Source organism: Leucoraja erinacea, chromosome 9, assembly GCF_028641065.1.
Source record: "Leucoraja erinacea ecotype New England chromosome 9, Leri_hhj_1, whole genome shotgun sequence".
In the NCBI taxonomy this organism is placed as follows: Eukaryota; Metazoa; Chordata; class Chondrichthyes; order Rajiformes; family Rajidae; genus Leucoraja; species Leucoraja erinaceus.
In genome coordinates, this window is record NC_073385.1 from 17719656 (window position 1) to 17743996 (window position 24341).

At 49.9% G+C, this 24341-nt stretch overlaps 1 protein-coding gene across 1 annotated transcript in view; it reads right to left on the reverse strand.

The window, feature by feature from the left end:
* ccdc88c (coiled-coil domain containing 88C) overlaps positions 1-24341 on the reverse strand; it is a 181108-nt gene that overhangs the window by 38285 nt on the left and 118482 nt on the right. Inside the window, exons 11-16 of the mRNA XM_055640219.1 lie at positions 21633-21779; positions 18922-19066; positions 13642-13826; positions 10615-10752; positions 8509-9579; positions 6007-6134 (exon numbers count right to left, since the gene is read on the reverse strand). Of these exons, the coding sequence (XP_055496194.1) occupies positions 6007-6134; positions 8509-9579; positions 10615-10752; positions 13642-13826; positions 18922-19066; positions 21633-21779 (1814 nt within the window). The remainder of the gene's footprint in view (positions 1-6006; positions 6135-8508; positions 9580-10614; positions 10753-13641; positions 13827-18921; positions 19067-21632; positions 21780-24341) is intronic.

Sequence of the window (24341 nt, forward strand, 5' to 3'; positions counted from 1 at the left end):
CATGCGAATAACATAGCCCCTTCTCTCTCCCCCCCCTCCTCATTTGGGTTAATATTTTTAAAAGAATCTAAGACTTCTTTCTCCGATTCTCATTGCTTCATTGACCTCTTCCCATCGATGGTCAACGAGACAATGTCGATGTGACTAGATTTTTTTTTTAATTGAATTGAATCCTTTATTTGTCATTCAGACCTTTAGGTCTGAACGAAATCTTGTTGCCTGCAGCCATACATATAATAATAAACAACAAACAATAAACACAAATTAACATCCACCACAGTGAGTTCACCAAGCACCTCCTCACTGTGGTGGAGGTAAAAGTCTTAGGGCTGCAGTCTCTTCCCTCCTCTTCTCCCTCTGCGCTGAGGCGATACCCCACCGGGCGATGGTAAGTCAGTCCCGCGGCTCACTGAGCTCCGTGGCCCGGGGAGGTCGAAGCTGCCGCCCTCCAGTCCAGCGGACGCAGTTGTTGCCACGGGAGCTCTGGAAAACAGGCATCAACCTCTGACCCGCGAGCTCCCGACGATGTCATCCATAGGCCCGCGGCCGAGCCCCGGATTCAGGTCGCCGCCGCCAGAACGCCGCCTCAGCCACCGGAGCACCGTCTCCGCCCCGCACCGGGCCGCCCCCCACGGGAGAGTTTAGGTTATTGTCACGAGGTACAGTGAAAAGCTTTTGTTGCGCGCTATCCAGTCAGTGGAAAGACAATACATGATTACAATCGAGCCGTTCGCAGTGTACAGATACAGAATAAGGGAATAACGTTTGGCAGAGCCATTGGGATCAAAGTTAAAAAAGGGATTGTGGATACATAGAACAGTGCAGCTCAGGAGCAAGTGTGTCTGGATTGTGAACAGAAATTCTGTGATGGACAGGGGAAGATTTAGACTTTACCTTTACTATAGACATTGGAGATAGAGCACGGAAACAGGCCCTTCGGCCCTCCCAGACCGTGCTGACCAGTGATCATCCCGTGCACCAGCACTATCCTACACTCTAGGGACAATTTGCAATTTTTACTGAAGCCAATTAACCTGCATCTTTGGAGCGTGGGAGGAAACCGGAGCACCCAGAGAAAACCCACGCGGGTCACGGAGAGAAAGTACAAACTCCGTGGAGGCAGCACCCGTGGTCAGGAGTGAACCGGGGTCTCTGGCGCTGTGAGGCAGCAACACTACCACTGCGCCACCGTGCCGCACAAAAACTGCAGATGCTAGATATTTCAAATAAAACTACTCAACAAACAGTCAGGCAGCAGCCGTGGAGAAAGACAAAATTAACCTTGAACGTAGAAACTAAAGGCACGGTGGCGCAGCGGTAGAGTTGCTGCCTCACAGAGCCAGAGACCCGAGTTTGATCCTGACTACGGGTACTGTCTGCGCGGAGTTTGTACGTTCTCCCCGTGACCACGTGGGTTTTCCCCAAGATAGACAATAGACAATAGGTGCAGGAGTCGGCCATTCGGCCCTTCGAGCCAGCACCGCCATTCAATGTGATCATGGCTGATCATCCCCAATCAATACCCCGTTCCTGCCTTCTCCCCATATCACCTGACTCCACTAACTTTAAGAGCCCTATCTAGCTCTCTCTTGAAAACATCCAGAGAACCGGCCTCCACCGCCCTTTGAGGCAGAGAATTCCACAGAGATCCTCGGTTTCCTCCCACACTCCCAAGACGTGCAGGTTTGTAGGTTGATTGGCTTGGTGTAAATGTAAATTGTTCCCAGCGTGTGTAGGTTAGTGTTAGTGTGCGGGGATCGCTGGTCGGCACGGACTCGGTGGGCCGAAGGGCCTGTTTCCGTCGGTTACACAAAAAAGCTGGAGAAACTCAGCGGCTGCAGCAGCATGAGTTTCTGTAACCTTCGATTCTCCAGCATCTGCAGTTCCCTCTTAAACAACAGCCTGTTTCCGTGCTGTGTCTCTAAACTAAACTAAACTAAAAGGTGGTTTAAAAAACGTTATAAATGGCATCAATCTGAATCAAACTTCTTTGAGGGTTTATTGCCTCCTGTTCAAAGAGTTGACTTTACTTTTTCAGGTCGGTAGCCAATGCAGACAACTTTGGAGGCTGCATTTCAGCAGTTCCTGCAGTGGCCAGCAGAGGGGGGGCCTCCCTGCATTAATGACATTCTCAGACTCCCGATTATGTGGGAATGTTGGATGTTCGTAGAGTGGCCCTTCGGCACAACTCGTGCACTACGACCACGATGCCCCATCTACGCTAGTCCCGTCTCCCCGCCTATGACCCATATCCCTCTAAACCGGTAGACGGGCCGAATGGCCTCCTCCTGCACTTTTTTTCTATGTTTCTATCTATGAACTTAGATACATACATACATGGGCGGCGCGACTCTCGTCAGCAGCGGCCTCTGCAGTCTGTCCGCGGTTTATTATTTTTTGTCTGTGTTTTAATGTAGTTTTTGGTATTTTTTGTTGGGGTGTGTGTGTGTGTGGGGGGGTGGGGGTGGGGGGGGGGGGGAAACTTTTTTAAATCTCTCCCTGCGCTGGAGACCCGACCTTTTTTCGTCGGGTTTCCGTTGTCGTTGGGGCCGCAACGAGGAGCGGCCTCCAACAGGAAGAAGCCGGGGACTCTGGTGCTACGACTCACCGTCGCCGTCGCGGGGCTGGCCGAGTCCGGAGCGGGTGGAGCGGTGGAGGAGCGCTGCTGCTGCTGCTGCTGCTGCTGCTACCGGAGAGTCGGAGGCTCCAACGGCAGGTCTGTGGACGGTGGCACCGGGAGCCCGCGGCTCCCTGGAGGGAGACCGCTTTTCAGGGCTCTCGCAACGGCGACTTCCCCCGTCCGAGTTGTGGGGTCGAAGAGCTCCTGGAGCGGGGCCTGACATCACCGCCCCGCGCGGCTGGAATGGCCTCGGGACTCTGCGAGCGCACACCGGGGGCTCTAACACCAAGACCCGGTGTGCGACCTCGCACCACCCGGCGTGGCTTTAATGGCCGCGGGACAATCGCCATCGCCAGCCGGGGGCTTTGACTTTGACTCTGACATCGTGGGGGGGGGGAGAGTGCAGTGGAGAGATAAGTGTTTTTGGCCTTCCATCACAATGGTGTGATGGATGTTTATGTAAATTATGTTGTGTTGTTGTGTCTTGGGTCTATTTGTTTGTAATGTATGGTTGCAGAAACGGCATTTCGTTTGGACCTCAAGGGGTCCAAATGACAATTAAATGTATCTTGTATCTTGTATCTTGTATACAGTGTGGAAACAGGCCCTTCGGCCCAACTCCCCCACACCGGCCAACAATGTCCCAGCTACACTAGTCCTATATCCCTCCAAACCTGTCCTGTCCATGTGCCTGTCTAACTGCTTCTTAAACGATGGGATAGTCCCAGCCTCACCTACCTCCTCTGGCAGCTTGTTCCATACACCCACCTTTCTCCCCATATTCCTTGATGTTGTTAGCCCCAAGAATTAAATCTAACTCTCTCTTGAAAACATCCAGTGAATTGGCCTCCACTGCCTTCTGTGGCAGAGAATTCCACAGATTCTCTGCCACAGGATGAAAAAGATTTTCCTTGTCTCCGTTCTAAATGGCCTACCCCTTATTCTTAAAATGTGACCCGTGGTTCTGGACTCCCCCAACATCGGGAACATTATTCCTGCCTCTAGCCTGTTCAATCCCTTAAGAATTTTATATGTTTCTATAAGAATCCCTCTCAACCTTCTAATTGTATTTGCCTCAACTACCTCCTTAAGAGACACAGCACGGAAACAGGCCCTTCGGCCCACCGAGTACGCGCTGACCACCTCATACACTAACTCTAGCCCACACACTAGGGACAATTTACAATTTTGATCAAAGCAAATTAACCTACAAACATTAGAGTCTTTGGAGTGTGGGAGCAAACTGGAGCACCCGGAGAAAACCCTCGCGGGTCATGGGGAGAACGTATAAACTCCGTACAGATAGCGCCCATAGTCAGGATCGAACATGGGTCTCTGGCACTGTGAGGCAGCGACTCTACCGCTGCACCACCGTGCCGCCCTCTGGCAGCTTGTTCCATATACCCACCACCCTCTACGTGAAAGAGTCGCCCCTCTGGGCTCCTGTTAAGTCTTTCCCCATTTGTGTAAATTTGGATAGGCAGGGAATGGAGGGATATGGATCACGTGCAGGCAGACTTGGCATCATGTTCAGCACGGACATTGTGAGCCGAAGGGGCGGTTCTGAATCTGGAGGTGAGTTTCTCCAGCATTTTTGTCTACCTAAGTCTGGAGGTGTGCGTTTTCACTCACTCTGTCTAGATATCTCCCATTTCGAGACATTTGACAATAAAACACTCTCGGCATGACTCTATCTTGACTGGATAGTTTTATGTGCATTTTGTTCCCATGAAATGAACCCCTAGCTTGGCTGCCTGGGATGTGATGATTTTCCTATCAACACTCTTCACTTCATCTTTGACTGTTCTACAATATGCTTGTTTTTTTACATCCCCATCAATTTCCCTCCTGGGATCAATAAACATTTTCTCATGCCTTCTTGTGGTATCCTGTAGCGTCCCTCGTTAGCCAACAACTACTGCACAAGGAATCAATTGACCCCAAAATCAGGCAGCGGTTTCCTGCACACTTCCTGAGTGGCGCTAATCACTGCAAGTCTGGCTGGGATAGTGAGTGTGGAGGAAAGATGCCAGCATAGTTCTTTATTCCATCTTATCCACCGGTGTATAAACACAGGGAAGATTCACCAGGCAGATTCAGACTTTAGAGAATTAATACTGATGGGGGGTGGCAGTCAAGACAGGGGTTCATTTCATGGGAACAAAATGTACATAAAATTATCCAGTCAAGATAGAGTCATGCCGAGAGTGTTTTACTGTCAAATGTCTCGAAATGGAAGATATCTAGACAGAGTGAGTGAAAACGCACACCTCCAGATTTAGGTAGACAAAAATGCTGGAGAAACTCAGCGGGTGAGGCAGCATCTATGGAGCGATGGAATAGGTGATGTTTCAGGTTGAGACCCTTCTTCAGACTGATGTGGAGGGGGTGGGAGGGGTGGGTGAGAAGAAAGGAAGAGGCAGAAACAGTAGACTGTGGGAGCGCTAACAGCTCCAGATACCGGGACAGTTTATTCCCAGCTGTTAACAGGCAACTCAACCGTCCTCTCACCAACTAGAGATCAGTTCTGACCGCACATCCATGTCATTTGAGACCCTCGAACTATCTTTAATTGGACTTTACAGGACTTTATCTTGCACTAAACGTTATTCCCTTTATCCTGTATCTGTACACTGTGGACAGCTTGACTGTAATCATGTAAAGTCTTTCTGCTGAGTGGATTGCACGCAACAAAAAGTTTTTTGCTGAAACTAAAAGGACCTCTTTTACTTCAACAAGTAGACAACATCTCTGGGCAGAGTTTAAACGTGGAAGAAACAATGGAGGGGAGTTTTGAGGAGAGGCAGTTCCACCCCATGCTGCCTGATCCACTGAGCTGGTGTCGTTGCCTCTAAAAAACGATCAACATTTATGTAAAAACACACGCATGCACACGCACACACACACACATACAAACACACACACACACACACTCACACACTCACACACACACACACGCACACGCACTCACATACACATACACACTGACACACACTGACACACACACACGCACATACACACACACACACACACACACACACGCGCACACACACAACGCACACACCGCACCCGCACACACACGCGCACACACACGCACCCGCACACACAAAGCACACAGGCGCACATACAGACACACGCACATGCGCACTCACACACGCGCACACGCGCCCCCCCCCACACCCACACACACACACGCGCAGAGCCCACACACACGCGCCCCCCCCCACACTGAGCACACGCGCGCACACGCAGCCCCCCCCACACACACACACACACACACACACACACAGACACACACAATGAGTTTAATCCCTCTTGTGATGTGAGCCACTCTGCTTGTGTCTCGACATTGCCTGGTGCTTCAGTGGGAAAGGGAGTGTCCTTACTTGTCATCGCTGCTGTGTTCTTCTTGCAGAAGCCTTTCCTTGGTCAGCCCGATCTTCTCCAGCTCCTGATTGAGCTTTTCCAACTCGTTGGACAGTTCCTGGCTCCTGAGTTTCTCGTGGCAGAGTTCCTAGAAGGCAGACGTACAGATCAGCACTCGACCAACATCATCCACGCCATTTAATCCAATAACCAGCAGTTCATCCAATATCGGTTGTTATCAGGCAACTGAACCATCCCACCACAACTAGAGCAGTGCTGAATTATTATCTACCTCATTGGAGGCCCTCGTACTACCCTTGACTGGCTTTACCTTGCATTAAACGTTATTCCCTTATCATGTATCTGTGCTCGTTTGTTGTCATGTATTGTCTTTCCGCTGACTGTATAGCACGCAACAAAAGCTTTTCACTGTACCTCGATACACGTGGCAATAAACTAAACTGAACTGAAGAAGTTAATCCAATACCCAGTCTGAAGAAGGGTCTCGACCCTAAATGTCACCCAGTCCTTCTCTCCAGAGATGCTGCTGAGTTGAGTTACTCCAGCATTTTGTGTCTATAACTAGGAAAAGGTTCTATAGCAGAGTGGGAGAGCGGCTGCCGAACTGCGCGGGAAACCAGAATTTTATATAATTCTATCAGGTCGCCCCTCAGCCTCAGGATTTAGTTTAGTTTAGAGATATAGTGTGGAATCAGGCCCTTCGGCCCATTGAGTCCGCACCGACCAGCGATCCCCGCACATTAACACTATCCTACACCCACTAGGGCCAATTTTTACATTTAACAAGCCAATTAACCTAGAAACCTGCACGTTTTTTGAGTGTGGGAGGAAACCGAAGATCTCGGAGAAAACCCATGCAGGTCACGGGGAGAACGTACAAACTCCGTACAGACAGCACCCGCAGTCAGGATCGAACCTGAGTCCCTGGGCTGTAAGGCAGCAACTCTACTGCTGCGCCACTGTGCCGCCCTTAATGCTCCTGGGTACTCCAGAGAAAACAACCCAAGTTTGTCCAATCTCTTTTCATAGCTAATATCCCCTAACCTGGGCTGCTTTAATAGCAATGATGATAGACACAAAATGCTGGAGTCACTCAGCAGGACAGGCAGCAGCTCTGGAGAGAAGGAATGGGTCGAGACTCTTCTTCAGACTGAGAGTCAGGGGAGAGGGAGTCTAGAGATATGGATGGGTAAGGTGTGAAAACAACAGATCAAAGCAGTCGATGATAAGAGAATGTAGAATGGCTCATTGTTAGCTGAGGGGAAGGGGCAACTAACGTCTGTGGAATTCTCTGCCTCAGAGGGCGGTGGAGGCCGGTTCTCTGGATGCTTTCAAGAGAGAGCTAGATAGGGCTCTTAAAAATAGTGGAGTCAGGGGATATGGGGGAAAAGGCAGGAACGGGGTACTGATTGGGGATGATCAGCCATGATCACATTGAATGGTGGTGCAGACTCGAAGGGCCGAATGGCCTACTCCTGCACCTATTGTCTAACACACAGCCATAATGAACCAGTTTACATTTACTTATCATCATCTGCTTTGATCTCCCGTTTTCACACATCACCCTTCCAAATCTCTAGTTTCCCTCTTCCCTGACTCTGAAGAAGGGTCTCGGCCAGAAACGTCACCCATTCCTTCTATGCAGAGATGCTGCCTGTCCCGCTGGGTTACTCCTGCATTGTCGTTCTTTCTTCGATGTGCAACCAGCATCTGCAGTTCCCTCCTCGAGCATTAATAGCACCTGGTCCAAGGAGGTGAAAGGCAATGAGGACTGTGGTGGTCCAAGGAGCAAGTGGAAGTACAACGGGATCTGGGGGGTCCTTGTTCATCAGTCAATGAAAGTAAGCATGCAGGTACAGCAGGCAGTGAAGAAAGCGAATGGCATGTTGGTCTTCATAACAAGAGGAGTTGAGTATAGGAGCAAAGAGGTCCTTCTGCAGTTGTACAGGACAACTAGTGAGACCAAACCTGGAGTATTGTGTGCAGTTTGGATCCCCTAATTTGAGGAAAGACATTCTTGCTATTGAGGGAGTGCAGCGTAGGTTTACAAGGTTAATTCCAGGGATGACGGGACTGTGATATGCTGAGAGAGATGGAGCAGCTGGGCTAGTACACTCTGGAGTTTAGAAGGATGAGAGGATGTATTATTGGGGGAGTCCATAACCAGGAGCCACTGTTTAAGAATAAGGGGTAAGCCATTTAGAACGGTGATGAGGAAACACTTTTTCACACAGAGAGTTGTGAGTCTGTAGAATTCTCTGCCTCATAGGTGGAGGCCGGTTCTCTGGATACTTTCAAGAGAGAACTAGATAGCGGAGTCAGGGGATATGGGGAGAAGGTAGGAACGGGGTACAGAATGGAGATGATCAGCCATGGCGGTGTTGGCTCGAAGGGCCAAATGGCCTACTCCAGCACTTATTGTCTATTGTCCGAACTTCTCACATAGAGATGCTGGCCTTACCCAAAGTATCCTTCACCCGTTGAATGAATAAAGTTCTTACCTCCCTGAGAGTGGCTAGTGTCCTGGTGTTGATTGTAGATTGCTTGACCACTTCCCTGTAGTCCATCTCTAGATCCTTCAGCTTGCTGGTGCACTCCTTATACCTGCCCACTTCCTTCTCCAGCGTGCGTTTCTCCTTCTCCAGGGCGCTCATCTTCAGGCTGTTCTCATCCTGGATGGCTTGCTTCAGTTCCACCTGCTGCCACAGCCTCTTGTTCTCCTTGTCCAGGGCCGCCTTGTCCTTCTCCATCCGTGCCGCCTCGTGCTCCAGCGACTGGTTGTCCATCTCCAGCGTCTCCAACCTCCTCCTGGAGGCCTTCAGTTCCTCCAGGTCCCTCTGCAGGAGCTGGTTCTCGTTCTCCGTCTCCCGCAGCTCCCTCTCCAGACGGTGGGTCTTGGCGTCGCTGTTGTCCAGGGTTTTCCGGAGCCTCTGGTTCTCCGAGTCCAGACTTTGGTAGCTGGCCTCCAGCCGCTCGGACTTCCGACTGGAGGACTTCAACAGCTCCGCGACCTTCCGCAGCTCGTCCCTCTCCCTCTCCAGCTCCCGTCTCTCAGTCTCCTCCTTGGCCAGCTTGGTCCTGGCGAACTTCAAGGTCTCCACCGTCCTCCGCAGCTCCACGTTCTCCTCGTCCAGTTGCTGGTTGTCCTTCTTCACCGACTCCAACTTGACCAACGAGTTCTGCAAACCGTCGAGGGACTTCTTCAGCGCGCCGTTCTCCACCTCGAGGGTGGACGCCTCTTGCTCCAGCGCCTCCACGTGCTGGCAGGCGATCTTCAAGGAGGCCACACTCTTCTGGAGCTGCTCGTTGTCTTGCTCAAGCCGGCAGACGTCCTTGTCCAGCGCTTCGGCCCGCTCCCCTTTCTCTTTGTACTGCCGCAACTCCTTGTGTGCCTGCTTCTTCTCAAACTCCAGCTTGGCCAACTGGCCGCTGGTCTCGGCCAGGGTCTGCTGAAGGCTTTTGTTCTCCTTCTCAACCTCCTTCACCTTGGCTTCCGCGTTGATTTCTGATCTCACCCGGAGGTTGGTGATGGCTTGGTTCAAGTGTTCATTCTCCTGCTCCAGTGCTTTTACCTGGAGTCAAGAGATCAAAGCATCAAAGGTTATCACCTCCTGAAAATTAAAGGAAACATAGAAATAGAGAAAACAGGTGCAGGTGCAGGCCATTCGGCCCTTCGAGCCAGCACCGCCATTCAATATTTCTTAGAGGTTATCCACTTTGGCGGCAAAAACAAGAGGGCAGATTATTATCTCAATGGGGTTAGGTTAGGTAAGGGGGAGGTACAGTGAGACCTGGGTGTCCTTGTACACCGGTCACTGAAAGTTGGCGTGCAGGTACAGCAGGCAGTGAAGAAAGCTAATGGAATGCTGGCCTTCATAACAAGAGGATTTCAGTATAGGAGTAGAGAGGTTCTTCTGCAGTTGTATAGGGCTCTGGTGAGACCACATCTGGAGTATTGTGTACAGTTTTGGTCTCCTAATTTGGGGAAGGACATCCTTGTGATTGAAGCAGTGCAGCGTAGGTTCACGAGATTGATCCCTGGGATGGCAGGACTGTCATATGAGGAAAGATTGAAAAGACTAGGCTTGTATTCACTGGAGTTTAGAAGCATGAGGGGGAATCTTATAGAAACATATAAAATTATAAAAGGACTGGACAAGCTAGATGCAGGAAAGATGTTCCCAATGTTGGGCGTGTCCAGAACCAGGGGCCACAGTCTTAGAATAAAGGGAAGGCCATTTAAGACAGAAGTGAGAAAAAACGTTTCCACCCAGAGAGTTGTGAATTTGTGGAATTCCCTGCCAGAGAGGGCAGTGGAGGCCAAATCACTGGATGGATTTAAGAGAGGGTTAGATAAGAGTTCTAGGGGCTAGTGAAATCAAGGGATATGGGGAGAAGGCAGGCACGGGTTATTGATTGGGGACGATCAGCCATGATCACAATGAATGGCGGTGCTGGCTCGAAGGGCCGGGTGGCCTCCTCCTGCACCTATTGTCTATGTTTCTATGAGAGATAGATCAGCCATGATTGAATGGCAGAGCAGACTTGATGGGCAAATGGCCTAATTTTGCTCCGTATACATCTACTCCGTATTGCTTGTTCTTTACCTGTCGTTCTTGCTCAGCTTGGAGTAGCTCCATGCTCTTCTTTAACTTTGTTTTATCTCGCAGTAGCTCCTCACTCAGATTGCCCATGTCCTGGTTGCTTTGCTTCTCCTGTTCGAGCTCCGTCTGAAGAGTTGCCACCTGGAAGGATGAGAGGGATCTTATTGAAACATATAAGATTATTAAGGGTTTGGACACACTAGAAGCAGGAAACATGTTCCCGATGTTGGGAGAGTCCAGAACCAGGAGCTACAGTTTAAGAATTAGGGGTAAGCCATTTAGAACGGAGATGAGGAAAAACGTTTTCACCCAGAGGGTTGTGAGTCTGTGGAATTCTCTGCCTCAGAGGACGGTGGAGGCCAGTTCTCTGGATGCTTTCAAGAGAGAGCTAGATAGGGCTCTTAAAAATAGCGGAGTCAGGGGATATGGGGAGAAGGCAGGAACGGGGTACTGATTATGGATGATCAGCCATGATCACATTGAATGGCAGTGCTGGCTCGAAGGGCCGAATGGCCTACTCCTGCACCTATTGCCTATTGAAAGTGGAGATTAGAAGTCAACTTGGTCAACATGGAAGGGTTGAACGGTGGCATAACGGTAGAGTTGCTGCCTTCCAGCGCCAGACAGCCAGGTTCGATCCCGACTACGGGTGCTGTCTGTACGGAGTTTGCACGTTCTCCCCGTGACCTGCATGGGTTTTCTCCCACATCTTCACTTTCCTCCCGTACTCCAAAGACGTGCAGGTTTGTAAGTTAATTGTCTTGGTGTAAGTGTAAACTTGTGCCGAGTGTGTGTCGGGCAGTGTTAGTGTGCAGGGATCGCTGGTCGTTGCAGACTCGGTGGGCCGAAGGGCCTGGTCCCATGCTGTATCCCTAACTAAACACAAAGTGCTGGAGTATCTCAGCGGTTCTGGAGGACATGGTGGGCATTATTTTGGGTACTGACAGAGGTGGTGGTGGAGGCAGATACCACAGTGGCGTTTAACAGGTTTTTAGACAGGCGCGCGGATACGCAGGGAATGGAGGGATATGGATCACGTGCAGGCAGAGGACATTAGATGAACTTAGCTTCAACTTCAGCACAGTCATTGTGGGCTGAAGGGCTTTTCCTGTGCTCATAAGGTCAGAAGTAATGGGAGTAGGGTTAGGCCATTCGGTCCATCAAGTCTACTCCGCCATTCAATCATGGCTGATCTATCTCTCCCTCCGAACCCCATTCCCCTGCCTTCTCCCCATAACCCCTGACACCCATTCTAAGCAAGCTGTGCTGTTCTGTGTTCTTATGGTCTTGACTGCTGGAGTTAATTCTTGCCTGGATAATTCTCAAGGCACCTGAATGATGTTAAGAACGGCTACAGAATTTGTGCTTCTCACCTTATCACACCTTTTGTCTTTTCAATAGACAATAGACAATAGGTGCAGGAGTAGGCCATTCGGCCCTTCGAGCCAGCACCGCCATTCAATGTGATCATGGCTGATCATCCCCAATCAGTACCCCGTTCCTGCTTTCTCCCCATATCCCCTGACTCCGCTATCATTAAGAGCCCTATCTAGCTCTCTCTTGAAAGCATCCAGAGAACCGGCCTCCACCGCAGAATTCCACAGACTCACAACTCTGTGTGAAAAAATATTTCCTCGTCTCCGTTCTAAATGACTTACCCCTTATTTTGAATACGTGGCCCCTGGTTCTGGACTCCCCCAACACCGGAAATATGCACTATGGAGCGAAGGAAATAGGCAACGTTTCGGGCCGAAACCCTTCCTCAGACTCCTTGCTGCCCTACATGCCAGGAGGCTGAATAGGCAGTAAGTAAGTAAAGCCCCTGTCCCACTTACGTGTCCTTGGCACGCTAATTACACAACCTCGTGGTCGCGTTGAGGTGTGACGGTCCCGCAAAGTTAGCACTCGATTTTATGCGCCCGCACAGCCGTCTGGAGCGCGTGACGTTATTTGAAGATAGACACAAAATGCTGGAGGAACTCAACGGGACCGGCAGCATCTCCGGATAGAAGCAATGGGTGATGTTCCGGGTCGAGACTCTTCTTCAGTCTGAAAGAAGGGTCTTGACCTGAAATGTCACCCATTGCTTCTCTCCAGAGATGCTGCCTGTCCCGCTGAGTTACTCCAGCATTTTGTGTCTATCTTGAATTTTCTTGGCCCCGCTCTTGGAGTAGAAATGGGGGCGGATCCGGACCGCAACGGCCGTAAGTCCCAGGCCGAGTTCGGCGATCGTTTTCCTGTTTCTGCTGCTGTTGGAGGTGAGATGTTGCGTCGCTCCAGGGTCTTGGGCCTGTCCCACTTTGGCCGTCAGTTACGCTGCAGACCGTTGGCGCGCAAAGATTTCGTTCGCTACAAAAATTTCGGAGCCCCGCGCGATGTCGTGCACAACTACATACCCCTCTCCATACTTCTCAGTGGGACCGGCCCCACGCGGCCATGTGATGCCCGTGCGCCTCAACGCGACCACGTAGTTTGCGTGCCAAGGACACGTAAGTGGGACAGGGCCTGAAGTAAGTTAAGGGCCTGTCCCACTTGGCGATTTTGACCATTTCAAAATCCAGCGACCACGGAAAAAATGTTGCGACACTTGAGGAGACACCGTGCATCAATACATCGTCACGCTGCGTCACGCCGTGACTTTATCGGTCACCTGATACATCGTCAAGTGGGACAGGCCCTTAACACACACTAGGGACAATTTACTTATACCAAGCCAATTAACCTGAAAACCTGTTTAAGAAGGAACTGCAGATGCTGGAAAATCGAAGGTAGACAAAATTGCTGGAGAAACTCAGCGGGTGCAGCAGCATCTACGGAGCGAAGGAAATAGGCAACGTTTCGGGCCGTAACTCTTCTTCAGACTGAGGATGATCAGTCCGAAGAAGGGTTTTGGCCCAAAAAGCTATTTCCTTCGCTCCATAGATGCTGCTGCACCTACTGAGTTTCTCCAGCACACCTGTACGTCTTTGGAATCTAGACTGGATAGTGATATCATTTTTTAAGAAACAATGGCAGATTCTAAATTCAGACCTTTGAGCTGAGATTCCCGTTCTCTGTCTCCAGCTCTGCGATTCGGGTTTTGTTCCCCTCGGCTGTCAGCAAGGCTTGTCGGAGCTCCTGAACCCCGTGTTGCAGGCTCTGGTTGTCTTTCTCCAGCTTCAGGATGCGACTTGATGCGGACTCATTCATCTCCAGCACAAAGGACTTGTGCCCGGCTGCAAGGGAGAGAGTTAGACTCAGCATCAGCACGCTTGGTCTCTCCGCTGACTGAAGCTTTCAACTGTACCTCCGAACAATAGACAATAGACAATAGGTGCAGGAGTACGCCATTCGGCCCTTCGAGCCAGCACCACCATTCAATGTGATCATGGCTGATCATCACCAATCAGTACCCTGTTCCTGCCTTCTCCCCACATCCCCTGACTCCACTATCTTTAAGAGCCCTATCCAGCTCTCTCATAGGGTCATAGAGTGATACAGTGTGGAAACAAACCCTTCAGCCCAACTTGCCCACACCGGCCAACATGTCCCAGCTACACTAGTCCCACCAGCTCGCATTTGGTCCAGATCCCTCCAAACCTGGCCTATCCATGTACCTGTCCAACTGTTTCGTAAATGATGGGATAGTCCCAGCCTCAACTACCTCCTCTGGCAGCTCATTCCATACACCCACCACCCTTGGTGTGGAAAAAGTTACCCCTCAGATTCCTATTAAATCTTTTCCCCTTCACCTTGAACCTTTGTCCTCTGGTCCTCGGTTCCCCCACTCTGGGCAAGAGAATCTGTGCATCTACCCGATATATTCCTCTCATGATTTTATACACCCCTATAAAATCACCCCTGTGTTTAATGTGCATGTGACAATAAACTAAACTGACTGACAGAGATTTATATGTAGGAAGGAACTGCAGATGCTGGTTTACACCGAAGATAGACAAAAAATGCTGGAGTAACTCAGCGGGACAGGCAGCATCTCTGGAGAGAAGGAATGGGTGACGTTTCAGGTCAGGTCACACATTCCTTCTCTCCAGAGATGCTGTCTGTCCCGCTGAGTTACTCCAGCACTTTGTGTCTATGGGCAAAGATTTAGGTTCACGTTTATTATTGTCACGTGTACTGAGGTACAGTGAAAAGGCTTTGGGTTGCACGCTGTCCAAACAGATCAGATATACCATACATCAATACAATCAAGTCAACACCCGCTGAGTTTCTCCAGCATTTATGTATACCTGTGGTCTGAAGGGCCTGTTTCCGCTCTGTGATTCTAAACTAAACTAATCCAATTTTCAATTAATCACCACATTCTGCCCGTGTCCCCTGAATTGTATTTTAGACATAAGGTGTAATAACAGCTGGGAAGAAACAGTCCCTGAATCTGGAGGTGTGCGTTTTCACACTTCTGTACCTTTTGCCTGATGGGAGAGGGGAGAAGAGTGAGTGGCCAGGGAGCGACTGGTCCTTGATTACTGATGCTGCTGGCCTTGCCGAGGCAGCGTGATGTGTAGAAGGAGGCAATGGAAGGGTGATAGGTATAAAATGCTGGAGTAACTCAGCGGGACCGGCAGCATCTCTGGAGAGAAGGAATGGACGACGTTTCGTGGTCAAGACCCTTCTTCAGAAACGCTGCCTGTCCCGCTGAGTTACTCCAGCATTTTGTGTCTATCTTCGGTGTCTAAACCAGCATCTGCAGTTCCTTCTAACTCAATGGAAGGGAAGTTGGTTTGTGTGATGGTCTGGGCCACATCCACAATTCTCTGTGATTTAGAGTCATAGAGTGATACAGTGTGGAAACAGGCCCTTCGGCCCAACTACACTAATCCCACCTTCCTGCGTTTGGTCCATATCCCTCCAAACCTGCCCTATCCATGTTCCTGTCTAATTCTTTCTTAAAAGTTGGGATAGTCCAAGCCTCAACCACCTCCTCTGGCAGCTTGTTCCATACACCTATCACACTGTGTGAAAAAGTTACCCCTCAGATTTCTATTAAATCTTTCCACTTCACCTTGAACCAATGTCCTCTGGTTCTCGATTCCCCCACTCTGGGCAAGAGACTCTGTGCATCTACCCGATCTATTCCTCTCATGATTTTGTACAGCCCTATAAGATCACCCCTCATCCTCCTGCGCTCTAGGGAATAGAGACCCAGCCTACTCAACCTCGCCCTGTAGCTCACACCCTCTGGTCCTGGCCATCTAACCCTGCGGCCTTGGATGGAGTTGTTCCCAAACCGAGCTGTGATGCATCGTGACAAGCTTGATCATCCATTCACCGCTCATCCTCTCCGCGGGGCTGTTGCTCGGAGATGAAACAAAAAGTTTTTTTTTGTCTGTCACACAGTTGTTTGTTGCTGAGCTCATGAGGCACTTGACTCGACTGAAATCTCCCCGTCAGAAACCACAGCCCCAGGGCAGCACCGTGCAGTGCGATGCTTCTAAAAATACATTCATTTCATTTCTGCTGCGTTCTCTTCAAGAAAACAGGTTGTGGTATTTTTTAAAAGAAATTTGTGCCATTACTGAAGGTTCACTGATGGAACGGGACTATGTTATGAAGGGATCAACAATGAAACTGAGAGAATGATGTAGCACATTAAGAAGCATTTATGCGGCGGGGGAGGAACAGTTTTGGGTCGATACCCTGCGTTGGTGCAGTTTGGTTTATTATAGTCAATTGTACGGAGGGGTTGCGTGTTATTGGGGTCGCCGACTTTCTCACTCCCGAATAAGGGACAAAAGGTCAAAATGCGGGACAAATTCCCCACGGCAATTCGTTGACCGACTCGGCCGTGGCTGGGTGGATGATGAGTTGGCCCCAGGTGCTGGACTGGACACGGACACGAACATGAACACGGACAAGGACACATGCACACACGCACACACGCACGCACACTTCAAATTCATCAGAGTCAATATCACCAATATCTTCTCCTGGACTACCCATGTTGAAGCAACAACCAAGTAAGCACTTCCTTAGAAGGCTTAGGAGGTTTTACATGTCCCCTTGCCCATGGTTCCATTGTCGGTACTTGTGACAATTAAAGTCTCTTACACTTGACAGTGACGCAGTGGGTAGAGCCCCGCTTTCTATCCTGACCTCAGGTGCTGTCTGTGTGGAGTTTGCACATTCTCCCTGTGACTGCCTGGGTTAACTACAGGTGCCCCGATTTCCTCCCACATCCCAAAGACGTGAGAGTCTGTTGGTTAATTGCCCTCTGTAAATTGCCCCTTGTCTGCAGGGAATGGATGAGATACTGGGCTAACATAGAACCATGTGAACGGGTGATCGATGGTTGGCGTGGACTCAGTGGGCCGATGGGCCTGTATAGCAAAATTGACCCTGGTGTGTCAGGACTGGGTGATAAAATAGCACAACACACTTGAGCAGCTTCTAACCAGCTGTATGAATATTGATTTCTCTAACTTCAAGTTACCCTTACTTTCCCTCTCTCTCCATCCCTCCCCGTCCTAGTTCCCCCACTAATTTGACTGTCCGCCTGATATAATTTTACCGATCGTATGCCTCGTTGTCACCTTCCCCTCCAGCCAACAATGAAATATTCGACATTTTCCTTGTCCATCGTCCCCTTTGATCCGTGTTTTCACACCTCACCCTTCCCTATCTCTAGCCTCCCTCTCCTCTGACTCTCAGTCTAAAGAAGGGTCGCGACCCGAAGCGTTACCCATTGCTTCCCTCCGGAGATGCCGCCCGTCCCGCTGAGTTACTCCAGCGTTTTGCGTCTATCTTCGGTGTAAATAAGCACCTGCGGTTCCTTCCTCCACATTGAGCCCGTGTGAACGGTTGATCGATACGGACATGAAGATAGACACACCATGCTGGAGTAACGGTCACGGTGGCGCAGCGGTGGAGTTGCTGCCTTACAGCGAATGCAACGGCGGAGACCCGGGTTAGATCCCGACTACGGGCGCTGTCTGTCTGTAGGGAGCTTGTACGTTCTCCCCGTGACCTGCGTGGGTTTGCTCCCACACTCCAAAGACATGCAGGTTTGTAGCTTAATTGGCTTGGTAAATGTAACAATTGTCCCTGGTGGGTGTAGGATGGTGTTAGTGTGCGGGGATCGCTGATCGGCGCGGACCCGGTGGGCCGAAGGGCCTGCTTCCGCGCTGTATCTCTAAACTAAACTAAAACTCAGCGGGACAGGCAGCATCTCTGGAGGGAAGGAATGGGTGACATTTCGATCAAGACAATTCTTCATCAGACAGTCGATGTGGACATGGTGGGCTGATGGACCAGTTTCCATGCTGTATCTCTGAACTGAAACTAAAGTGCACTCCTCCTCTTTCCTCTCAAATCCACACCCTCGCTCACCCGCCCTCTGCAGCCTTGTCTCCAAGTTACATTGTGTCCTTGGTCCTTGTCTCCGTCCCATGCGAGTGAAACCAGGTGAGACCATGGGGAGAAGGCAGAAAAATGGGTTAGGAGGGAGAGATAGATCAGCCATGATTGAATGGCATAGACTTGTTGTGCCGAATGGCCTAATTCTACTGCTATCCCAAATGACCCATATGCTGCCTGTCCCGCTGAGTTACTCCAGCACGCTATGCCTATCTTCGGCGTAAACCAGCATCTGCAGTTCCTTCCGACACAACAGGCAAGATAAAAAAAGTACTTTAAGGGCTTGACAAGGGCTTTATAACAAGAGGAATCGAATATAGGAACAAAGAGGTCCTTCTGCAGTTGTACAGAGCCCTAGTGAGACCACACCTGGAGTATTGTGTGTAGTTTTGGTCCCCTAATTTGAGGAAGGACATTCTTTCTATTGAGGGAGTGCAGCGTAGGTTTACAAGGTTAATCCCCGGGATGGCGGGACTGTCATATGCTGAGAGAATGGAGCAGCTGGGCTTGAAAACTCTGGACTTTAGAAGGATGAGAGGGCATCTCATTGAAACATGTAAGATTGTTAAGGGCTTGGACACACTAGAGGCAGGAAACATGTTCCCGATGTTGGGGGAGTCCAGAACCAGGGGCCACAGTTTAAGAATAAGGGGTAAGCCATTTAGAACGGAGATGAGGAAACACTTTTTCTCACAGAGAGTGGTGAGTGTGGAATTCTCTGCCTCAGAGGGCGGTGGAGGCAGGTTCTCTGGATGCTTTCAAGAGAGAGCTAGATAGGCCTCTTAAAAATAGCGGAGTCAGGGGATATGGGGAGAAGGCAGGAACAGGGTACTGATTGGGGATGATCAGCCATGATCACATTGAATGGCGGTGCTGGCTCGAAGGGCCCAATGGCCAACTCCTGCACCTATTGTCTATTGTGTATTGTAACGTTGGTGGCCGCCGGGTGCAACCTACCGCCCATGAGGTCCGTGCTCCTTGACATTTGCTCCAGCTCCCAGCCCAGGTGGGCCGACTCATTCATGCTCTGCTTCTTCTCAATCTCCAGCACCATGTTCTCCTCCAGCAGTTCCTCAATCCGCTTACGATCTGCCTCCCGGTCCTGCCCAAGGTGGAATATTATATTTATTACAGTCATTATTATTAGCTTGTTTCCACGAGTAGTAGCTCTATTCAATAACCATATTCTGGAGCCTCCTTTTGCTCTGGTATTTTATTTAATTCACACGTTTAATCAATAATGTTTATTATTAATGTTTAATGTTTTATGTGTCATTCCTAACTGTCACTTGTATGTCACGTTGTCACATGCGGGCGGATCACCAAAGCAAATTCCTTGTATGTGATTACTTGGCCAATAAACTTATTCATTAATTCATTCATTATTTCCTTAGTCAGAGTTCATAAGTGATAGGAGCAGAATTAGGCCATTCGGCCCATCAAGTCTACTCCACCATTCAACCATGGCTGATCTATCTCTCCCTCCTAATCCCATTCTCCTGCCTTCTCCCCATAACCTCTGACTCCCGTACTAATCAAGAATCTATCTATCTCTGCCTTAAAACTATCCATTGAATTGGCCTCCGCAGTCTTCTATTGTTTTTTAGAGATACAGCGCGGGAACAGGCCCTTCGGCCCATCAAGTCCGCACTGACCAGCAATCCCTGCACACTATCCTACACACACTAGGGACAATTTACACTTATGCGAAGATCTACAAATCTGTACGTCTTTGGAGTGTGGGAGGAAACCAAAGATCTCGGAGAAAACCAACGTGATTACGGGGAGAATGTACAAACTCCGGGCAGCGACAGCACCCGTAGTCGGGATCGAACCCGGGTCTCTGGCACTGTAACGTTGTAAGGCAGCGACTCTACCGCTGTGCCACCGTTGAAAGGGGCTATTTCCCCACTGTATAAGAAAATTGACCCATATCTGTGGCAATGAATTCCACAGATTCACCAGCCAGACGCTGTTTTTTTCTCCCCTCCTGATTTGATACACCTCTATATGATCGCTCATCAGCCTCCTGCACTCCAAGTAACCTTGGACCTCATTTAAACTTACCAAATAGTGAAAGGCCTAGATAGAATGAATGTGGAAAGGACGTTTCCTCTAGTGGGAGAGTCTAGGACCAGAGGTCGCAGCCTCAGAATAAAAGGACATACCTTTAGAAAAGAGTTGTGGAGGAATTTCTTTAATCATGGAGTGCAGTGAATCTGTGGAATTCATTGCCACAGTCGGCTATGGAGGCCAAGTCATTGGATATTTTTAAGGCGGAGATAGATAGATTTTTAATTAGTATGGGTGTCAGGGATTATGGGGAGAAGGCGGGAAAATGGGGTTGAGGGGGAAAGATAAATCAGCCATGATTGAATGGCAGAGTAGGCTTGATGGGCCAGGTGGCCTATTTCTGCTCCTATAGCTTATGAATTAATCTGGTCCAAGCTGACCCAATGTCTCTGTAACTCAGGCCCTTGAGACCTGGCAACATTGTTGTAAATCTTCTCTGCACTTCCTATAGCCGGGTAACCAACACTGCCCACAGGACTGCCAATGTGGCCTCACCAACGTCTTGTTCAAACTGCAACATAATGTGCCAACTTCTCTTATCAATGCCATGACAGATGAAGGGCAGAAATCTGTCACTGTACGTCGGTACACGTGACAATAAACTAAACTAAACTGAAGAAGGGTCTCAACCCGAAACGTTGCCCTTTCCTTCTCTCCAGAGATGCTGCCTCACCTGCTGAGTTAAGGGGCTGTCCCACTGTACGAGCTAATTCTCTCCCGTGTTACAAAAAAAAAAAAATTCATGGTAAGCACGTAGAATCTATGTAGCGGGTACGTCAGAGCTCGGGACGTCTCTTAGCAGCTCGTAATGCTCGGGAAACGCAGTAAGCTCATGAAGATTTTTCAACATGTTGAAAAATGGCCACGAGAGCCCCAAGTACATACGAACGGCTATTACCGTAATTCTCCGAGTTCGAATCAGGGGAAAGGCAGGAGAACTCTTGAATTAGCTCGTACAGTGGGACAGGCCCTTAACTCTTCACCAATCTGCCCACCACTTTCAGGGACGATGTACTTGTGCTAAGTAATTTCTAGGCAGTGATTATTCTCTCTACACTGGGTGAGATGTTGAGGAGCAACACCTTCCATGGACCCAGATCACCTCCTCCATCAGGCTATCAGCAGAGAGCAGAGGCCACCCCGACTGAAGTCCTGTCACCCCTTTGCTCCACATGGAAAACAACCCCTGCCAATTGAGACAAAAGCACACTGGATAGCCACCAAGTGGTCACAGAAGTGGAAGACAACCTCATCTCCATTACACAGCTACATCTCTTCACCAGACAAAAGCTGTCCCGGGTCTGACCTCCCCAGAGGAGCATGGGTGAAGCTCAACAGACTTGGTACTGGAGTTGGGCGTTTCAATGCCACCGTGTGGAGATGGTGACTCCGCCAGAGCCCAGCCTGTGAATGCGGAGCAGAACAACAGACAGCCAACCATGTCATCTCTGGGTGCCCGCTCTACCACCCACCAAATGGAGCTCAGGGCCTGGCAGACATTGACGCAGAGACAACAACCTGGCTGCTCAACACCCGGCTTGAGATCCAACTATTCCTTTGGTTTATGTTTCATTCACAAGAAGGAGAAGACCTACCATCTCCAGGTCCTGCAGTTTGGACTTGAGCTGTAGGTTTTCCTTTTCCAAGTCGTGCAGCTTGTCGCAGCGAGTCCGCGCCACCAGCAGCTGCTCCTCCAGCATGGTCTTCGTCTCGATGAGGACCATGTTGTCCTCCCGGAGTTCCTGCAACAATAAAATAAAACATGTTATAGAGCCATAGAGCCATGCGCCATGGAGGCATGGAGGAGGCGAAATGATAGGGATTGTAGAACGTGTCCTTCATCCTGAAGAGATCTAGGTATCAGACATGTGGGTCAGTGTACCGGAGTGTAATAGATACACACAGCACAGAAACAGGCCCTTTGGCCCAATCTCCATGCCGAACAAGATGCCCCATCTACATTAGTCCCACCTGCCCGCATTCGACTCATATCCCTCTGAACCTTACCTATCCATGTACCTGTCCACAATGTTTTTATAGTACCTGCCTCAAGTTTCATTTAAGGTAGACACAAAATGCTGGAGTAACTCAGCGGGTGAGGCAGCATCTCTGGAGAGAAGGAATGGGCGACGTTTTGGGTCGAGACCCTTCTGCAGTTTAGTTTATTGTCACATCTACCGAGGTGCAGTGACATTTTTTTTGTTGCGTGCTATCCAGTCAGCAGTAAGACAACACATGATTACAATTGAGCCATTTACAGTGTATAGATACAGGATAAGGGAATAACGTTTAGTGCAAGATAAAGGCAGGAAAGTCCGATAAAGGATAGTCCAAGAGTCTTCAAATTAGGTTGATAATAGTTCAGGACTGCTGTCAGCTTGGTTGGATGGTTCAGTTGCCTGATAACAGCTGGGAAGACCCTGTCCCTGAATCTGGAGGTGTGCGTTTTCACACTTCTAAACCTGTTGCCCGATGGGAGAGGGGACAAGAGGGAGTGACTGGGTTGCGACTCATCCTTGATGATGCTGCTGGTCTTGCCGAGGCAGAGTGAGGTGTAAATGGAGAAAATGGAAGGGAGGTTGGTTTGTGTGATGGTCTGGGCTGCGTCTACAATTTGTTTCATGTTACAGAGACATAGAATCACCCGATAAAATTTGTTTTTCATCCTGCAGAGACTAAAGGGCCTGTTCCACCAGCATGCGATTGCATGCGTCTAGCGCGACCAAACGTGGTCGCTTGAGGCGTATGGCCGCGCGGGGCTGGTCCCACTTCAAACCGCGGAGGCGTATGGCGTTGTGCGGGGCTGGTCCCGACATCGCGCGGGGCTCCGAAAATCCCGCACTGTCCGAAGATTCTGTGCGCCAACGGCCTGTCGGCTCGCAGGCGGATTGAGGACGGGCGTCTTGACGCATGCAGCATCTTTCGTACATGGCGTTGCGCGATGACATCACCGCCCGACGCCGTGCGACGTCCAAATTCAGTCGGCCCGCCTCCTGCCCAGCTGATTGGTGAGTATGATGTCGGGACCAGCCCCGCACAACTCCGTACGCCTCCGCGGTTCGAAGTGGGACTGGCCCCGCGCGGCCATACGCCTCAAGCCACCACGTTTGGTCGCGCTAGACACATGCTATCGCATGCTGGTGGGACAGGCCCTTTAGACATCACACATATGGACCAGTGTAATAGACAGTCACACAGCACGGAACAGGCTCTTCCGTCCATCCCGCCCATGCAGACCAAGACGCCCCATCTACACTAGCCCCACTTGCCCACTTTTGACCCATGTCCCACTAAACCTGTCCTACCCATGTACCTGTCCTAATATCTTTTAAATGCTGCCCCAGCTATCTCTGGCAGCTCGTTCCATACACCCACCACTCTCTGTGTGAAAAGGTTGCCCCTCAGGTCCCAATTAAATCTTGCCCCTCTCAACCTCAAGCCTATATCCTCTGGTTCTTGATTACCTTAAACCGTGTAATCTGACCCTCGCATTTTGCTGCCCGATGTTTACCTCCCTCCCACTGACATCAAGGGACATCGGACAATGGTGAACCATAGTCCATCGAACCTGTGATATCCACAAGGTAAATCCACCCCGAACCAATTAGCTCAGGAACAAAAGTCATTAACCTTGCAATCAAAGAAAACTTCATGATCTAATTAATAAGTAAAAGCTGGACAAAGGCAGGAGACAGGAATGGAAATAAATGTTATCTACATAGACAAAAATGCTGGAGAAACTCAGCGGGCGAGGCAGCATTTACAGAGGGAAGGAAAAGGGTAACGTTTCGGGCCGAAACCTTTCTTCAGATAATGTTATCTACGGTTTTTTAAAGCATGCACCAGTTTGGTCGAGTGATCTCCTCAGTAGGCCTTGCATTTTTATGCTGAAGAAACGTATTTTTTTATACTCACTCATTGACTGCCTTGGTTTTAGTTTGGAGATCCAGCGCGGAAACAGGCTCTTTGGCCAGCAATCCGCGCACACCATCTTACACACTAGAGGACAATTTACAATCTTTACCAAAGCCAATTAACTTACAAACCTGTACGTCTTTGGAGTGTGGGAGGAATAATGGCGCAGCGGTAGAGTCGCTGCCTCACAGCGCCAGAGACCCTGGTTCGATCCTGACTACGGACGCTGTCTGCACGGAGTTTGTACGTTCTCCCTGTGAACGTGTGGGTTTATTCCGGGTGCTCCGGTTTCCTCCCACATTCCAGGACGTGCAGGTTTGTACATTAATTGGCGTTGGTAAAATTGTAAATCGTCCCTTGTGCGTGTAGGATGGTGCTAGTGCATAAGG